Source organism: Periplaneta americana, chromosome 9 (assembly GCF_040183065.1).
Source record: "Periplaneta americana isolate PAMFEO1 chromosome 9, P.americana_PAMFEO1_priV1, whole genome shotgun sequence".
Taxonomy (NCBI): Eukaryota; Metazoa; Arthropoda; class Insecta; order Blattodea; family Blattidae; genus Periplaneta; species Periplaneta americana.
Genome location: NC_091125.1, coordinates 18,505,616 through 18,524,951, shown reverse-complemented (window position 1 = coordinate 18,524,951; position 19,336 = coordinate 18,505,616). Strand labels below are relative to the sequence as shown.

The following is a 19,336-nucleotide window of genomic DNA, read 5'->3' as shown; positions in this document are numbered from 1 at the left end:
TTAACACAAAACTAACTATAATATAATAGGAAAATAGAAAAACAATAGAATAAACCGCTGCACGAGTGAACTTTCCAGTGGAAGAATAGAAGTTGGACTGAATATGATTGGTTCTTATGGAGCACGTGACTACTTTGTTGCTATGGCATACTCATAGTCGCATGCATTCTTATGTGGCAAGGATAATAGTAGAGTTTAATAAATATAATAAAGGGAAAAACGGAAATAATTTAAGTGTATTTACTATCTTAAAAAATACATGGGTTTAATGAAAACTATATATATTTTACTATGTTTTTGTTTATTATAAAAATATAACACTACTGCTATCAATTTATTGAAGAATGAAGAACAAGATACTCAAATCAAATACAAACAGGGAGTATGAATTAAAAATCAACTCTTCTTACATACATATGAGATTATGTCAGTTCAATTTTAAATTATTCAAACGAATTCTGCACATTATTTCCTTAAACAATATTTCCTCTCAGTGCTAATTAATATTAACAACCCGAAACTCTAAACAGCATAACATTCTAAACATAATATGCAACTAAAAACTCACGCTTATATCATTCGCTTCACTTGCCACTATGTTTCTGTGGTATTAATTTTTCTCACACATATTCTCTCATTTGCTATCAAGTACAAAATTAGTCTTGCTTCCTGAGAAAAATTTTCAGTTTACCTGGAACAGAGAAAAACACAGACATTATTGGAGTAAAAATAATTGATTCAGGGACCACCAGTGGCGGCTCGTGATTTGAAAATATGGTGGTGCACAATGGATATCCAAGAGAAGTTAAACATACTTCAAAGTTTAAAACCGTGTATACCTGAGGGCGTATACATATAAAGCTAATTTATATGCAATTAATAAGTAAAATTACTAAATACAAGCATACCTATTTATACAGAAAGTCCAAAAGTGGAAGGGTTGTGGGCAGAACTCTCTATATTGCAATTTACCCTCATGAAAAACATTTGAGTACAGAATCGTCATCAGAATGCTACCAAGTACCAAGTGCAACGTTTTCGTTCATAAAATTCAAATGCAGCTTTCGTAGACTGTCGGGAGTTAGCAGCACTTATTGTCAGAACAATAACTCTTAGAACTTTAAAGAAAAATACAAGCTCCTTTATGTATTGTGCCATTTGTGTGCATGTAGATTGAGAGAGTAATATGCGAAATATGCGACTGTTCGTTGCACAAGCCGAATGAATACATTTTTCACGCTCATTACTTCGGACAAATGTCTAGTTGAAACAGATACTTTCCCAGTGAATTTAGTTTCTTCTGCACTGACGTTGATGTCCATGCCAGGGAGTGCGACAAACCGTTCTCAATGAGGAAAGCAATAGACCACGCCTCTAACCCCCCTGTCCCCGCATTAGCCGAACATCTCTATAAACTACCTTTCCTAGGTTTTCAACATCTTTGCAAACCAAGAGGCTCGGAGGCTCCTGCAGACATACAAAACAAGATGCCAGCTGCAGACAGTCATGAATTAAAATTGTAAAATAAAATTACATTTTTAATAGTAACAAAGCCGGAAGATTAGGAACATTACTGGGGAGTGTACAAACCTGCAACGCCTTTGAGAAGCCACCACTGGAAAACACTAAACACGAATATACTAGAAAATTACAAAACATCAATTAATCAGTTGTTGGTTGTCCAGCATTGTTCTTCGGAGTTCCTTTATCGGGAATCAGGAATGGAGAGCCATTTATGTTTGTCAAGTTCAGGTTATTTGATAATTCAAGGAAGTGTGAACAGTTCCAAGTTTTCACTATAATCAATGTCTATGTTTTGGGGATCATTTTTCAAATAATTTTTCCATGTACAAGTTTCAGTTTTTGTTATAAGTGTAGGAATAGCTTTTACAAACAAGATTAAATAGGAATTGCTTCATAAAGAAAGGGCATCAGTCACATTTTTTTCGAAATTGAATTAACATTGAATTTCCCATCTTGAATGTTCAATGCATCGTTTTATCAAGAAAGGAAGTCAGTTCAACGTTTCCTTCATTGTTATATTGTGATTGGAATGTGAGCATTTTGTAAAGGAAGGGCATCGGTTCGGACATCTCCCACAACTTAGCTAAAGTGGACTGATGCCCTTTCTTTATGAAGCAATTCATATATGGGGTGTGTACACATGTGAAATATTGATTGTAATTTTACAGTTTTAGTTTCACCTGCCACCTGCTCAAACGCACCCGATGGCTGCTTTTACTGCCTGCTCATAAGACCATTTTAACAATGCTTTCACTGAAATAGTGTATATCCAAATTCCAATGGTAGGTGCAGCACCAACCAGCTCATCTGTATGTGTGCTTCAAACTATAAAAAAACGTTGTTCTACCTACTTTGTGTCAGTGTGACATAATGAAGTGGGTTACAAATAATAATCATCAGAAACTTGTGTTAGAAATCTTGTGAATAAATTCGTGAAACCTCGACTTAGTAATGTAGAAAGTTCTACACAGAAAAAAGTTGTCCAGTTTTCTTGTTTGAAGAAACCCCTTTTTTGGAAAGTACTGAAGCTGTAATTTTCTGGGGCACTCATTCATTTTTTTTTATTGAACTGCTTAGTTGGAAGAGTCCCTAACTGAAAAGTTCATACATTTATTTGTAAATCACCAAAAACTGGCAGCACATGAACAGATCATGGTCTCCTGCAGTTTTTTTAAAAACAAAAATATTTAATTAACCTTACAAGTCCCATAAAATGTCCTCCTAGTAGTTAATTTGCAAGTTTAGTTTGAAAACTGTTCTTAATTCTGCCACATACGAGTTTTATAACTGACCAGCTCATTGGCTTTCATATTTTAAATTTTGTTTATGCACGTCTAGTTGTATTTCCTTTTGTTTCAAGAGCAAGAAATATAATGGATTAACGATGCTATTAGAGTTGCAAAACAAAGTAATATTTTAATTACACAATACAAATTTAAAGCATAAGACCTATGTCCACAAGCGACTTCATAGGCTGTTAGGAGCTACCATCTAGTGCAGACCAGGACAGGATACAGCACTGTGACATCACCTCTCTCCGCTCTGCCGTCTCGCATTCGACATCTGTGCAGGGTCTGTGAAATGTGGTCAGCAGTTTGCAGGGAGGGTGGAGAGGGTATTTGGCGTGCAGGTAGCCGTGATATAGGCGATAAATAAAAGTGATCTGCGTTCATAACACAGTTTAATGCCTGGATATCCCAAAGGTAATGTTAACTCAATTGCACATTTTGTGTACTGATTATAAATAATTCAATTTCTGCTCTATTATGCGAAAATCAATCTGTAGCAAAGACAGTCTCATATGCTGGACACTTTCCTGTATCTAATAGTCACGTAGTATTTCATTTCAGTTAATTTGGCGAAACAAATATATACTAAAATAATACAAGTTTTTATTATGCACGTTCATTTGTACGTCAAGATATTCTTTATTTACAATGACTGCAATCACACAACGTGTTTAAAAATAATTAGAAATAATGAAACCTTTGCTGTATTTTATGAAAAAATACATACAAACTACATTTTCTTTTCTCTGTAATTTGGAAGATGGCACAGAATGATTAATTATGTTGACATTTTTTCTGCATTTTTTGTTTCTTTTTTCTTTAACTAATTTATCAATATTGGAACACAATGTCTGGGCAATATATAATTAAGACTGTATGTTAGGTTGTGATCTGACAAGATACTTCTTGATTTAGATTTAGCAAGTTTCATAACAGAAAAAATTGTTCGCATACAACCATACGAACCAAACATACATAATACCTGTGCAGCAAATGCATACAATCACGGGAATTTGGCTTGGTAGAAATTCCTGTTAAAGTCAACCAAGTCCTTGTGTTTATATTTGTCCTTCAACAAATCGTCACATTGTAAATTTAACAGTTCCAATTGGTACCTGCTAGGAACATCTTTGACATCTGGGGAATAAGGGGTTGCAAAGAGCTGAAATATAGTAGAAACGGTTCTACATCTTGAAACTTCGACTCAACTGGCGAAGAAGATCTTGTAGAATTTGAGCATATTCTTATGAAAGACTAATGTCCGGATCATGCACTTGCGATAATTTTGAAAAATGCACAGTTTCCAGCCAGCAGTTGATTTATCCATAGAGCCAATGACAATTTCAACGCTTCAACTTTATAATATATATCTGTTATGATGAGATCCTTGCCCTGAAGTAAGGTATTTAAATCATTTAACTGATCTATTAAATCCGCATGGAAAGCCAAGTCACAAATTCAGGTTTTTTCTTGCAACTCGGGGACAGGCTGATTTAGACTAGTCATGAATAATGCTATTTCTTCTCTTAACTCAAAGAAACGCCGTTTATGTAGGCAACTTTGCATTACGATGCTCTCACCTGACATCACACGAAATGAGGGATGTGCTCTTCCTCCACGAACGTCACACAGTCTGAAACTGTCTTCCGCTGATCTAGTGGCAATTTTTTCCTATTCATGTTATGTTTGACCACTGAATAAGCAGGCAGTATAAGCAGCCATCGGATGCTGTGTGTTGTGATTCAGTCATTGAGCAGTACAGGATGAGACACCAGTCCCCTGATATCTTCTGCTCGTCCTGTACTGCTCAATGACTGAATCACAATCATGTGAAAGCCGACTTCGTAGAACTGATTATAAACAGAAGACACACGATATCAGGGGACTGCAGAAGTCGCCCTCAGCCCATCTTGTTGCGTACCGTGAAGCGGGAGATTTTAAATCGAATCGATCTTCAAACTTATTTTGCATCGAAATTATACATTTCCGGACATGGGTTCCCAAACAAAACTTTATCTATTTAGTCCCCTCTACAACCCCTAGAAGTTTGTAATAGGAATTATGAAACACCCTATATATATATATATATATAGTGTGTGTGTGTGTGTGTGTGTGTGTGTGTGTGTGTGTGTGTGTGTGTACATTTTATCTTTCTACACTCAAGGAAGGTAGAAAGTTAAAATATATACATATATACATGCACAGGGGTAGGCAAATCCCTGGCACCAGGTCACCCTATGGCACCAAAAACCTTGTAGGTGGCACCTGAGTTTTCTGAGTTCAAATTCTTTCGAGACTTCAATTTCTTCAATCTCACTAATATATAATGTTAACAAAAGCAGTCTTAAGAAGTTCGATTGTGTAATGTGTTCTATTAATTAATTATAACATTGTTTAATATATTTTGGTAAATGTATCCTTATCTTAGCTCGAATGGTTTAAAATGTGATGATGGCTCCTGAAGAAAAAGGGGCTAGCACCTGAAAATTGTGTTTTGTCTATCCTCCTCTATGTGTGTGTGTGCGCGCGTGCGTATGTGGACGTGTATGTAGAGATAAAAAGGATGATTTTCAATTACCAACTTCAATATTGAATGATTATATAACTCTTGTCATACTTACTTGGCCGAGGCTCCACACCTCACTAATTGCCTGTCCAATATTCATCTAATGGATTAAACTTCTCGATCTCCTCCTAAAAAAGTTACATATAATGGTAAAGATCTTTATCAAAATACTACTAATTAGTAATTTATGACACAGAAAATATAATAAAACCCCTTTTCAACAAATCTCTATGGAACTAATTATTTTTCCTTAAATGTTATTTTTCTTAAAAGGGAGTTTTCACTTAATGTAAGCAAGGAAGCGCTAAAAGCAGAAATTGAAACATCCTTAGACCATTTAACTATTTTATATTTACAGTTTCTTCATACCCATTAAATGAATTAATTAATCAAATGCTCAGAACATTGGAGTTCTCCATTTGTTTTCTGATATGTCAGTAAATATGAGGGGGGGATCAAAAAGTAATACACAACAACTTTGTGTGGCAATGTATTTAATAGGTAAGCAAAACGAAATAATCAGAAAAAAGCTACAGGTTTTACCTATTTTTCAACATAGGAACCAAGTCTCTGAACACATTTCCCCCATCGTGACACCAGATTCAGTACATCTTGTTCATAAAACTTCCTTTTCTGGGTGTATAACCACTTGTACATGACTGATTTCACTTCTTCATCCGAACCAAAGCATTAGCCACCTAGGACTTTTTTCATTGGGCCAAAGAGGCGAAACTCAGACAGTGTGAGGTCTGGACTGTAGGGTGGATGACTGCCACCTTAATGCCTCTGGCATTGGGTGGAGTTGCAGCGGTCATTGGTTGGCCGGAACGTGTTTTGTCAGTAAGATTTACTTGGACCTCTTCGAAGAATCTGCACCACCTGGAGATGTTGCTATGGTCCAGACAATCAGCATCATACACCTTCAACATTTCCCTGAGGATTTCACTTGAGCTTTTTTGTTTTGCTCAGAAAAAACGGACTACACTTCACTGTTCTTCACAAGTAGACGATGCTAGCATACATTCCATCTTCACTCAGTAGTTACCGCTCGTTCCGCCAGGGTGACACCTACTCAAGCCATTGCTGTCTGTAGTGCAAGATTCAAACTAACTAGGCTAACTGCCAACTTTGAACATCCTAACCAAAATAATATATTATAAAGAAATTGTTGTGCGTTACTTTCCAATCCTCCCTAGTATATGTGATGTTATTGACACTTTTATTTGAAATGTTGTAGTGTAGTATCTGCTGCAAGTTCATAGCTGAATCTTCTTCTCTGCAGAGAATACATTCTGGTGACATATAAATTCCAATTCTAAAGAGATGCGCTGCCAAACAATCATATCCAATTACTAGTCTGAAGACGGCCCCTACTGTTCTTCTTGGAGAATTAGGAATCAAATTTATAGTTTTAAAAATTTGCAAAGAGATTTATTGTCACTATCATTATCATTTAATCACTGATTAGCTATTAAGTTATTTAAATTAATAAATAACGACTTCACTGTGTTAACATTTTAAATAATGATGTCATTGTATCCGAATGACTAGTTTCGATGTTATTTTCAGCATCTGTTGAATCCTAGTCCGTGGTTTCTGAATAATGCAAAATTTCAGAATGAAATCTTTTTTGGATTATGGTTCCTTTCCTTGTAAAAAAAAGTCTGCATTTTCAATTCCTTTCAATACACAAGAAGGTGTCCACTGTGAAGCAACTATTTTGTCTGTTTTTGTAGAAACATAATTTTGGTATAGATTTCTCTCACTCTGTTAATGAAACATTAGCCTGAATTGCATATTTTGAATCACAAAACATGCTACTTTGAAAAATGAATTTGTTCTGTAAATTAATTAATGTACACTGGTATCAATAGCTTCTAATTCACAATCGTAGTGTATAGTGTGTTTTCCTGCTGTAAGGTGAAGGAAAAAATATCACAATAAGTATCCCCTCCAGCAATATTATTTTGCTGCAGAGATTCATGAGTGCAAATGTGTAACCACTATGATTTTGGATATCTATAGTTTCTAATGCTTGCAATTTCATTATTTCTGTATTCATATTCCTTTTTCTTTATATTTTACGACAGTTCAAGATTATATTCCAAATAAATGTATTCAAGTGAGGATCGTGGTGTTAACAATTTTTTTGGAATAGATGTAGTATTTTAATCCATTTGTTTTTTATTTTCATATAAAATAGGATCATTTTCTGTAATAATTTGCATGACTTACTGTCCAGTGATTATTCTTTGATCTTGGACAGTTTCTAATTCTTGCAACCATGTTGCAGATGTAGTAAGTGCTTTGCTTCTGTATAACAATGGAGGTTTAATAAATATATAATCTAATTCTGAATATATGAGGGGCAGTCAAATGAAAATGGGTAATCATCCGTATATCTCATGGCGGGTAAGTTGGTACCACTGGAATTTGATTGCTGAACTGACATCTGGTAGTGACTCGCGAAAGCACAGTTACAACCTCTGTTTACACACTAGTCGTTCGTTTATACTGCTGGAAGTGAGGTTAGAGATACGTGTGTTCGTCCAGCATCACTAATGGAGGCAGGTAAAGAAGAACAGCAAGATCTAGTGCGATTTTTTACTGCTAAAGGAGTAAGAGGACGAGAAATCCACCATCACATATCTGCTGTTTATGGCCAACACAGCATGTCATGTTCGCGTGTACTGGAATGGCACAAGAGATTCCAAGAGGGATGCATGTCACTGCAAGACAATGGTCACCCAGGACAGGCTCATCGTGCCATTACTCCTGCTGTTATTGCTGAGGTGATGGTCTGATATTGGGAAATCGACAGATCACTGTGGAAGAACTTCGTTGTATGGTGGAGTCATGGTTCCATACATGTCATTGCTACGAAGCACCTGCATTATTGAAAATCTGCGTGCAATGGGTTCCACATCAGTTGACGGAGGAACAAAAAACAAACAGAATGGCTGCTTCACTGAGTTACTTGCAATGATACCACGAGGAACGAGGAAGAGTATGCATTTCTGTCCCGTATTGTCACTGGGGACAAATCATGCTACCGCTAATTTGAACCGGAGAGCAAACAGCAGAGTCAAGAATGAAAGCACATGAATTCTTCTCCACAGAAAAAGTTCAAAGCAATACACACAAATCCCGGCAAAAATCATGTTGACATTCTTCTTCGATTCTAGGGGGTCTCTCTTGTTGAATTTCTCGAGCATGAGGTCAAAATCAATGTACAGTGTTATGAAGAAACTTTACAGAAACTAGCCATGCCATTAAGTCTAAATGCCCTGGAATGCTATTGAACAGCGTTATTCTTCATGATAATGCTCGCCCACATACTGCCAACTCCGTGAGAAATACAATTCAAACATTTGGTTGGGAAATGCTTCAACACCCCCCCCCCCCCACTTCCCTACAGCCCAGATCACTTCCCATGCGATTTTCACATCTTTGGAGAGTTGAAGAAAGACATTCATGGATTTCTTTTTGCATTGGACGAAAACGTGTGTGACTGGGTAAAGAACTGGTTCAGTAGACAGCCCACAAGCTTTTTCAGTAATGGGATTGATCGTCTTGTCTCGCAGTGGGAAAAATGTATAAACAGTTTTGAAGATTACTTTTGAGGCAATAAAGGTTCTATTATACTTTTTGGCATCTGACTCATTTTCATTTGACTGCCCCTCATATACCCATTAAATTTGGTATTAGCAAACACATTAACAATAAACTTTCTCAAACACACAATATATTTTCACAACAATAATATTGTTTAAGTATTGTAATTAAATTTACAATTTGAACACACAACAACTTTCTACAAACTTACTTTCAATTCAGATATAAAATGTATACTACTGTATCTAATAAATATCGCATATACCAGTACTATTGCTAGTGCCACACTGGTATGATCATACCTTGTAAAAAAGATTGATTACAAACATTTAGAATAGGTGGGAATTTTTCTAAAACAAGTTATGTATTAGCAAATACATTCAAATGTATTCTTCTTAGAAGAATTTTCTTTAAAGGAGGAATCAATTATATTATCTTATGGTAGTTCTCCCAGGACTTTCGAAATCACTCCTTAAAAGGGGAATGTTAAAATGAGGTTTTACTGTATCAGTATAATGTTTACAGCTAAGGAAAATACCGAATACCTTTACACCAATATGATTACATTTTATGCAATATGATCTTGTACTTTTTTGAAGACATACAATTTTCATTATTTCATGACAGATTAATATTAAATTAGTGGAAGAGCCTATATTGTAAACAACTGAAACATTACAAAGGGCAATCTTCGGTCAAAGTAATTCTGTATTTTGTTCACGAAGAAAGAGTAAAATACAGACTTTTTTCTATTCCATTTCCGATTATTCTTCAATTACTGGAGTGGACATGATGTTTATAGTAAACTTCAAAGTAACAAATTTGTGTTACATATCAACAAGTGGTAGAAATATTACATGTGACTATGAAGACAATCCTTTGGTTTGCCAGAAAAAAAAGAAAGCCTATGCTGGTAACCAAGATTCTTGGTTTTCTTGAACAACGATTTTCCTGTATATAGACTATACAAAACTAGAAGGATATTGACAGTTCTCTCTCTCAGACATGGAAGAGGAACAACATTGTGAAGCTGTGCAGTGTGGCTGATTATGCAGCCTGCCTGTTGTGTTGAAACTGAGCAGCTGATATGAACTCGTAAATTCATAAATTTGTATCATGCAGTACTCTTTGACTGGACTAATATAAATAATAATAATAATCTTGTAGTGTAGGCTTTCACGGCCGGAGTCTATAGATCTAGATTCATTTTCCGGGCTGAGAGGCCGTGGTCTGTTGGTTGGTTTTCTACCAGACGTTTCGTCTGCAACTGCGGCAGACATCTTCAGTGGAGTGGTATCCGAGGTCGCAAAACTCTTCTCGGCATACCTGAGGCAACTGATCCTGTGGCCCATCATGGCCAATGAAAACTCTGATCAACAGGGCCAGGCGGGTAGCCGAGCCACAACACATCCAACAGGAGCTGAGCCATGTATCGACAGCACTCATGGCAAATGGCTACTCAAGGCCGGAGATAAAGAGATCCATACGACCCAGAGTAACACCATCTATGTGGTCACAAGAATGAGCGACTAAGAAGGGCACGGTCTTCCTACCGTATTTAAAGAATGTGACAGACTGTATCAGCAGGGTACTGAAATGACATGAAGTGGAAACGACCTTCCTGCCGAGTAAGCAAATCCAGAGCATGCTGAGGTCATCCAAGGACAAACGAGATAAGCTGCTGTCCGCCGGAGTTTACAGGATTCCATGTTCGTGTGGGAAGGTCTACATCGGTACTACACAGCGGAGCGTCAGGACGAGACTGACAGAACACAATAGGAATTGCCGCCTAGGACATATCGACAAATCGGCAGTGGCAGCACATGCCTATCAAGAGGGCGATCACAATATACGATTTAAGGACATGGACATCTTGAGCACGACGACACACTTCTTCTCCCATCTACATAGAGAAGCGATCGAAATCTATAAACATGACAACAACTTTAATCGCAAGGAAGAAGGCATAAAGGTAAACAAATGTTGGTACCCGGTCCTACATAGAACAGATAAGCCACTACAACAGAAGGACGGAACCCGGAACAGGAGCAGTGAACAAAGCGGCGCGGACTGCAGCGACAACAGGCCTCGGTCTGCTAGTTGCACTATAAATATGCCTGCACAACCAGCCACAGGATCAGTTGCCTCAGGTACGCCGAGAAGAGTTTTGCGACCTCAGATACCACTCCACTGAAGACGTCTGCCGCAGTTGCAGACAAAACATCTGGTAGAAAACCAACCATCAGACCACAGCCTCTCAGCCCGGAAAATGAATCTAGATCAATAATAATAATAATAATAATAATAATAATAATATTATAATAATAATAAATGAAGAATGAATGTGAATATGGTACATAATGTGCAAGTGATATATATATAATACAAACCGTAATCAGGATTTCATGCTAATAAATTTAAAACTCTTCGTCCACCACACATAATCAGCCAATAATGCTTCATGGAGAAGTGTTCCCTATTGTAATGAACATATGGCGCTGATGTCTGATATACTGCCACTGTCCACACAACTCTCACTATCACTAAGAGAAATGTTAATCTCTTTCACACAGTTTTCAATTAATCCCTCCATTTCCCATGCTTCTTTTATAACATGTTCCATGCGGTTCACTACTTTATTCAAGTCTTCTGAACTGACATTTTCCACATCATCTAGTAATAGTTTTTCCACTTCTTTCACTGTACAACGAACATTGCTCGTAGCAACATGTCTTTTAATTTGGCCCATATGATTTCAATACAATTGAAGTAACAATGGTATGGTGGCAACTGGCTAACATTATGACCGTATTTCTTCATCACTTCGTCCGCTACATACTTTGGACACTGTGGTTTGTGTTGTGCTGCTAAATGTAGGAGTTATGCTTTCTTCATGTGCTTGTTGACAGATATTTTGTGTGAGGCAAACCAATGGGTGATTCCTTTCTACTGGCCATAGTCATGGAATGATGTGGAACATTGTCCATTACTACTGCCAACGGTCTCTCTATGTTCTTCAATAAGCACCTTTCGAACCATTCTTCGAATTTTATATGTTCATCTCCTCATGGTAGTCGACAGTTTTTGTTATCTAAAAACATGAAGGCAGTTTTCAACTAACCCTTTTGATGTTTCTCAATGCAGTACAATAATTCTCCCCTCCTTTCCAATAGGTACTGGCATCGTACTTTCCAGTGTGTCATCTGTCCCACCTTTACTTAGAGTGTGGCTGTCATTCAACTGTGTTTCATCCAGCCATACAACAGTAGAAAAATCCTTCTGCATCATGCCTCTCAAAAATTCACATCACCAGGTAACAATGTAAGTTCTCTCCAATAACACATGACCACTGCTTTTTTTACATTTAAAACATAAATTCTATATGACAGTGAGCAGGGAAGAAACACTGCCATGGAAGAGATCCATATCTCGTAGCAAAGTTCGCAGCTAGCTTTTTAAAATAAGATGCTCCTTCCATCAGTAATAAAAATATGTTGTCGTTCAAATGCCTAGACATTTGTCAACGAAGTCCTTAGTCCTCTTGCACTCCAGTATTTTTGAGGTATAGAATCTTCTTTTTGCAGGGTTCTATATCTTCCTAAACATTCTAAGTTCATGGGTTCATTAGAAATGTATAACAATATCTCTACTAATAATAAAATTATAACCAAAAATTTTCTGGTAATTATCGCTTTTGCAAAAATAATTTGTGTAAACGAGTATAATTAACTATTCTGAGACAGAAAATCGCATTTTTTAAATTTTCGTTTGTATATCTATGTATTTGTTACCTTTTCACTCAAAAAATGGCTGAACCGATTTCTATGAAAATTGGTATGTAAGGTAAGTTAGTTCCCACTTAGATTTTAGGCATAATGTTATTCAAAATACTCTCTTAAAATGGGGGTTATAAGGAGGCCTGAAGTAAATAAATTGATTATCTAGCTTATTATTGATTTTTAGGATGTTACATAACAAAAGTTGCTACAAAGATCTTACCGATAACTTTTGTTCTGTGCAAAATTTTGATACAATATATAACGAGATATATGAGTTTTAAAATAATAATGCTTTTTATGTCAGTACCACCTGTCAGACTAATATACGAGTAATAAAGATAAAACAAATGACTTTGTATTTATCTAAGGCGGCCTTGCACAACAATTGGAAAATATTAATTTAACAACCCTTTTTATACAGATCTCATTGTATTCTATGACATTCATGTGTTTATCCATGACCATAACGAAAAACATGCCTTTACTAAATACTTTTGCGTTTGTAAAGTAGGCTTTTATTCAACATTACTTTATTCCACTAGTGAGATAAAGACTTTACCTCACAGTTTGAACTTTATCCCACAGTTCATTAGTATTTTCCTAGTACCTGGGCAACTATTACCCAAGAAGTTAATATATTAGTTACTAGATGTCACTACCTCTACTTCTTTATTACCATTTTTTAAATATACATACACTCAATCTCCTTCTCTTTTCTCTATCTACTACGTCGTAATTTGTGCACTGCATTCATATCTAATACGTATTTTTTTTAAATTTGTAATAATTTACCTTCTGGGAGGTGAGGAGACTTGAACCTACGAAGTTGCGTTTATAGAATTTTATAACAACACGCGTTAGTCAACTAAGCTAAACAGACATGATGATTAATTACGTTTTAATATTCCTCTTAAGTTTACAGAAGTAAAATGTGACATTATTTTAATCACATTAGTCCCGTGAACACTTCTAAATAATCCCTGAAATTTCAAAAAGACGACAGTACACGTTTAAAATGAAAAAAATATATATATTAAAATTATATAATTAATTATAATTTGTTATTTATCCATGACCATAACGAAAAACATGCCTTTACTAAATCCTTTTGCGTTTGTAAAGTAGGCTTTTATTCAATATTACTTTATTCCACTAGTGAGATAAAGACTTTACCTCACAGTTTGAACTTTAGCTCACAGTTCACTAGTATTTTGCTAGTACCCGGTCACACATGTATAATTTCCATTCAACTATTATTCAAGAAGTTAATATATTAGTTACTAGATGTCACTACCTCCACTTCTTTATTACCATTTCTTAAATATACTTACACTCAATCTCTATTACGTCGTAATTTGTGCATTGCATTCATATCTAATATGTTTTTTTTTTTTTTTTTCTTTTTGTAATAATTTACCTTTTGGGATGCGAGGAAACTCGAACCTGCGAAGTTGGGTTTACAGGATTTTAAAACAACACGCGTTAGCCAACTGAGCTAAACAGACATGATGATAAACCACGTTTTAATATGCCTCTTAAGTTTACAGAAGTAAAATAAGAAATTATTTTAACCACATTAGTCCCATGAACACTTCTAAATAATACCTGAAACTTCAAAAAGACAAAAATACACGTTTAAAATGAAAAAAAAAAAAAATATATATATATATATATATATTAAAATTATATAGTTAATTATAATTTGTTATTTATCCAACGCCTTAGATATCATTCTTCACTAATCATGGCCTCCTACATCATAACCTACCTAGTACACGTATCGATTTTAAAATCCATGCCATGATATGTGATTATATGAGAACTTATTTTCAACATATTTTCTTTTATAAAACATAATTTTTCGTTATGGTCATGAATAAAATTACGTATGGTACTTGTGAGCGTGATCTTTATTGCAGTCATGTAACTTAAGCACTTGGCTAATGCCTCGTGCTTAAATCTTTCCACTCGCGCAATAAAGATGCACTTACCTCACAAGTACCATAAATAACTATTATCCAACGCCTTAGATACCATTCTTCACTAATCATGGCCTCCTACATCATAACCTATCTAGTACACATATCGATTCTAAAATCCATGCAATGATACGTGATTATATGAGGACTTATTTTCAACATATTTTCTTTTATAAAACATAATTTTTCGTTATGGTCATGGACAAAATTATGTATGGTACTTGTGAGCGTGATCTTTATTGCGCTCGTGTAATTTAAGCGCTCGGCTGACGCCTCGTGCTTAAATCTTTCCATTCGCGCAATAAAGATGCACTTACCTCACAAGTACCATAAATAACTATTATCTATACTAAATTCAATTATAAAAAGAGGGCGTTTGTGTTTTTGTATGAGGCAATCTTAGAAAACTATTTAACCGATCTGGAAAGTTTTTTCATCATTGGAAAGTATAGTTCCTTTAGATGGACATAGGCTTTATTCATTAGAGAAGTGAATTGAGGACAGGGCACAAACGCATCATAAGGAAGGACTAAAAGAGATTTTTAAGCACAGAAAACTTTATATACTGTTGAAACTAAAGGTGAATGAGCGATATGTAGTTAAATCTAATGCTATTTGAAGGAAATAAAATTTGATGTCTGATTTGCATTGTGTTTATGAACAAATGAAAGTCAGAGATGAAATAATTTTACAAATACACACACGGCACATATTTAGTATTAATTATTCAGTAAGATACCGGTACATATTTTTATTGCTTAATTACACACTTGAGTGAACTACGATAATGTATACTTAAACTTTATTTGGTCCACATCAAAGATTAATTTTTACTGCATTTTATTTTTTTGTCCATGGAACATAATCGAAATTTTACAAATGTTGTCGTAAAAGACGAGTATTTTCCCTGGATCAAAATTAAAATACAAAGGAGTAAAAAACAGTATTTTACCTTGGAGCTCACTGGAGCTGTTCATTTTCTAGATCATCAATGTCATTTTACAAACTATCAAGAAATGGTGTTCTTGTGATCATCATTTACCCACATTTGTTTCCTATGGTTCTTAAAAAATAATATTTGTGTATCATGTCAACTTTAATGTCTTTTTATTTATGTAAACAAAGATGTGCAATGGGACCAACAGAAAAAAATTTCCTTCACACACAATCCAAGCTATATTCATATTGGTTTGGAGTGATTTGTTAAGGAATGTATTCAAGACTAAATTAGAAACATGTTAAAAGAATTATTCGTGCATAAAAACGATACCATGGTACCATGTAACGCCAAGATGAGAAGGCCACAACCTCTGAAAACCTCTACTGCACACCTTTCGTATTAATGTCTCTCACTGCAGCAAATAGACCGAGAATAGTTTTCACATCTATTCCTACAGATTTCCAACATGTTGAACATCATAATGAACAAGCCTTAGCCTTCAGTTTAACATAATTTTTAAACTATTTTAATCTTACAACTTTGGCACATTGCTTGCCATTTTAATATATTGTTTACATTATAACTATATTTACTGGAATGTTTTTTATTTGAATGTTATTTTAATACTATGTACGCCATTTAACTCCTAAAAAAAGCAAGCAAGATTAAACTTTTACTTGTGTCTTATATGTGTTTTGTATCTTTATATCTTTTTCACCTACGTTCAATTGTACTTGTTTATTAGTAAACTATAAAAAAAGTCGAAAATATTCGTGATGCTTATTAATATATTGTAATTTGATATAACAGAATCTACTTCTGCTGCCTTAACCTGATAAGTGATTGACTGAAAATAAAAACCAACTATTTGATATTATTATCCATTATTTCAGTATGTTTTTCCTTCCGTGTGTGGTGTGGGAAGATATCGAAGTTTCACCTTATTTTGTAATGAATATTACAAAATTGGATTGAATTCGGCGTAGCTCAGTGGTCAGAGCGGTTGGTACATAGAACCAAGGACCCGGGTTCGATCCCTAGCGCCGGAACGAATTTTTCTCCTCAAATATTAATTGTCAATATCGCAGATATTATTCTGTAGGACAAATTAATAAATCTATAATATGCAAGTGTAGATGGCAGAGCAATGTGCTTTCACAATAGAGACCTATTTCAAGAATGATTTTTAAACTGCTACACAGCATATATTCAGACGACACTTCAACTTTGGTCACCATGGAAAAGTGCCAGATGCTTGCACCATTGCAATGTGAGTTAGTTCCTTTAGAAACACAGCATCTGCCTGTAATCATAAAACAGGGCGGAGGGAAAGGACAGTACAAAAGACCTTTTCCAGTAAGTAATTTCTCGATATGATGACATCTTTTGACCATTCCGGTCCCGGATCTGACATCTGTCAACTTCTTCTCATGGGGTTTGGGGGTGCCTCAAGCAAGAAGTCTTCCAAACACGTCCTATCACCAGCTTGGAATTGAAGAACCTTATCAGAGCTGCAGTCAACACTATCCCTGGCTATATATACGAAGGGAGTAATTGACAACTTCCAACATTGCTTGGAAGAATGTATGGTGTGGTGAGTATTTGCCAGTGGTCATATTCAAGCACTGACACGTAAATGGCATTCTTTTCTCTTGTATTTGACACTAAGAGAACTAAATAAATGGCAGTCAAAAAACTTAAAATTGTTTAACAACACGTTAAAAGTATTAAAATTTTAAGTTTTTTAAACAAAGTGTTAACGTGAACCAGAGAATAAATACGTAACATTAACATATCACAATACCAATACCCACAAAATTGCAACTTCATTCAGAAAACTAAAGTACAAAATTGCATACAAAACAAATAATACAACACAGAAATACTTAAATAACCACACTAAACATTCAAATAAATATAATTCAACTGGAGTTTACAAATTAAAATGCAATAGTTGCCCACATTTTTACATAGGACAGACAGGAAGATCCTTTCACACAAGATATAATGAACATATTAAAGCTATAACCAAACCTTACATCACATCAAATTATGCAGATCACATTATCAACAATAATCATGACTACAATAATATAGAAACAGATATGGAAATTTTACACATCACACCAAAAAGTTCACAGTTAAACATCCTAGAACAGTACGAAATATATAAAAATACAATAGCACACCCACAATATATACTTAACACACAACTACAGTTCGATACGCACACATTATTTGACGTCATAATACATCATAACATACAAACAGCCAACCCCCACCATAGGAGCAACACACCCCCACCCCCACCATCGACAACTGCACATCGCAGAGTCAAAATCACCAGTGGTTCAAGAGAGACTGAAGACGACGACACATAGCGTCGAAACGGGCCGTCTGTCAAAGGTATATACCTTTTTTAACAATTTTAACACTTTTCGTCGAAACGGGCCGTCTGTCGAAGGTATATACCTTTTTTAACAATTTTAACACTTTTAACGTATGACAAAGTAAATTTTATGTTTTTAACAAAGTGTTAACGAGAACTTTAATCAATGAGTTACTATATCGAATCTAGTATTTGAAGAAAGCCGTAGATCTGTATTAACTTATTGTCAGCCATTCAAACTATCAAACAGCAGTCAGCCAGCTCTTTAAAACTATGTGAAATTCATCAGTCATTAAAACTATTACCACAACTACAAAAACAAATTGCTTTGCAGTGGACACTTCCACATTGTAGATTGGAAGGAAATGAGAGGACAGATATCCTAGAAAAAAAAAAAGACCCAAGAATAAAACATACAACTAGTCGTAAAATTTCCTTCTATTCAGCTAAGAGATTGATTAAAAACAGCAAAAAAAATTCATTTACAAGAATCCCTATAACTTGCCAGTGCAGGTAAATCATAGCAGAATATAGTCAATGACAGTGTCATAATTCCTGAATTCCCACACAGTGAAGCAGTAGCCCTCTCCTGTTGCATATAGGACATGATTGTTTGGCAGCCCATCTGCATAAAGTATTCATATTTATATCTCCACATTGCATACTATAAAGCAGGCGTCTCAAGGCCAACACATAAAAGTTGTTACAGAGAGCAAATGTAGATAGCGTAGTAAGTTTATACTATATCTAATAAAATAAAATTCAATTAAAGAATAATAATTAAATTACAATTAAACTTGTTGGTTAAGGTACGTATTCTTACGATACGTCAATATTAATATATTAATTACAGTAATAGTTAAATAATATGTTTCGTAATGTTTTCAATAATTAACAATAACCAAAACATCTTAGAAATTCACAATTATTTTAAATTAGAACTATCCAAATCTTAAATCTGGTCTCAAATTATTTTCTCAAGTCCTTCTGTACTTCATTATATTTGCTACACTGGTCTTGATTCAAAATAGGTAACAATTTTAGATTAATAAAGCGGTAACAGTTTACCCACTGAAACTTGAGACTCCCGCAATTTCACTTTGTCTAATAAAGCTTTTAATTCTTCATACATTTGCGGTAATAAAGACATTCTTTCCTCGGAGATGGAGACAACATCGTAGTGGTAGATGTCTATTCAAACGTCGCAGTCAATGATGTCATCCGGAGATACATGAACTGCTCCCGCATCTTGTTC

The 19,336-nt window shown here is 35.1% G+C and overlaps 1 protein-coding gene across 4 annotated transcripts in view; it reads right to left on the bottom strand.

Annotated features, from left to right (window-relative positions):
• Positions 1 to 218: 218 nt before the first annotated feature.
• The window catches only part of LOC138705810 (tudor domain-containing protein 5-like), a 60,712-nt gene continuing 41,594 nt past the window's right edge, over positions 219 to 19,336 (bottom strand). For all 4 annotated transcript variants that reach the window (XM_069834467.1, XM_069834470.1, XM_069834468.1 and 1 more), the window contains 2 exons: positions 5,435 to 5,507; positions 219 to 691 (listed from right to left, as the gene is read on the bottom strand). In XM_069834467.1, coding sequence (XP_069690568.1) covers positions 5,457 to 5,507 — 51 coding nt within the window. In that variant the 3' untranslated portion in view covers positions 219 to 691; positions 5,435 to 5,456. The remainder of the gene's footprint in view (positions 692 to 5,434; positions 5,508 to 19,336) is intronic.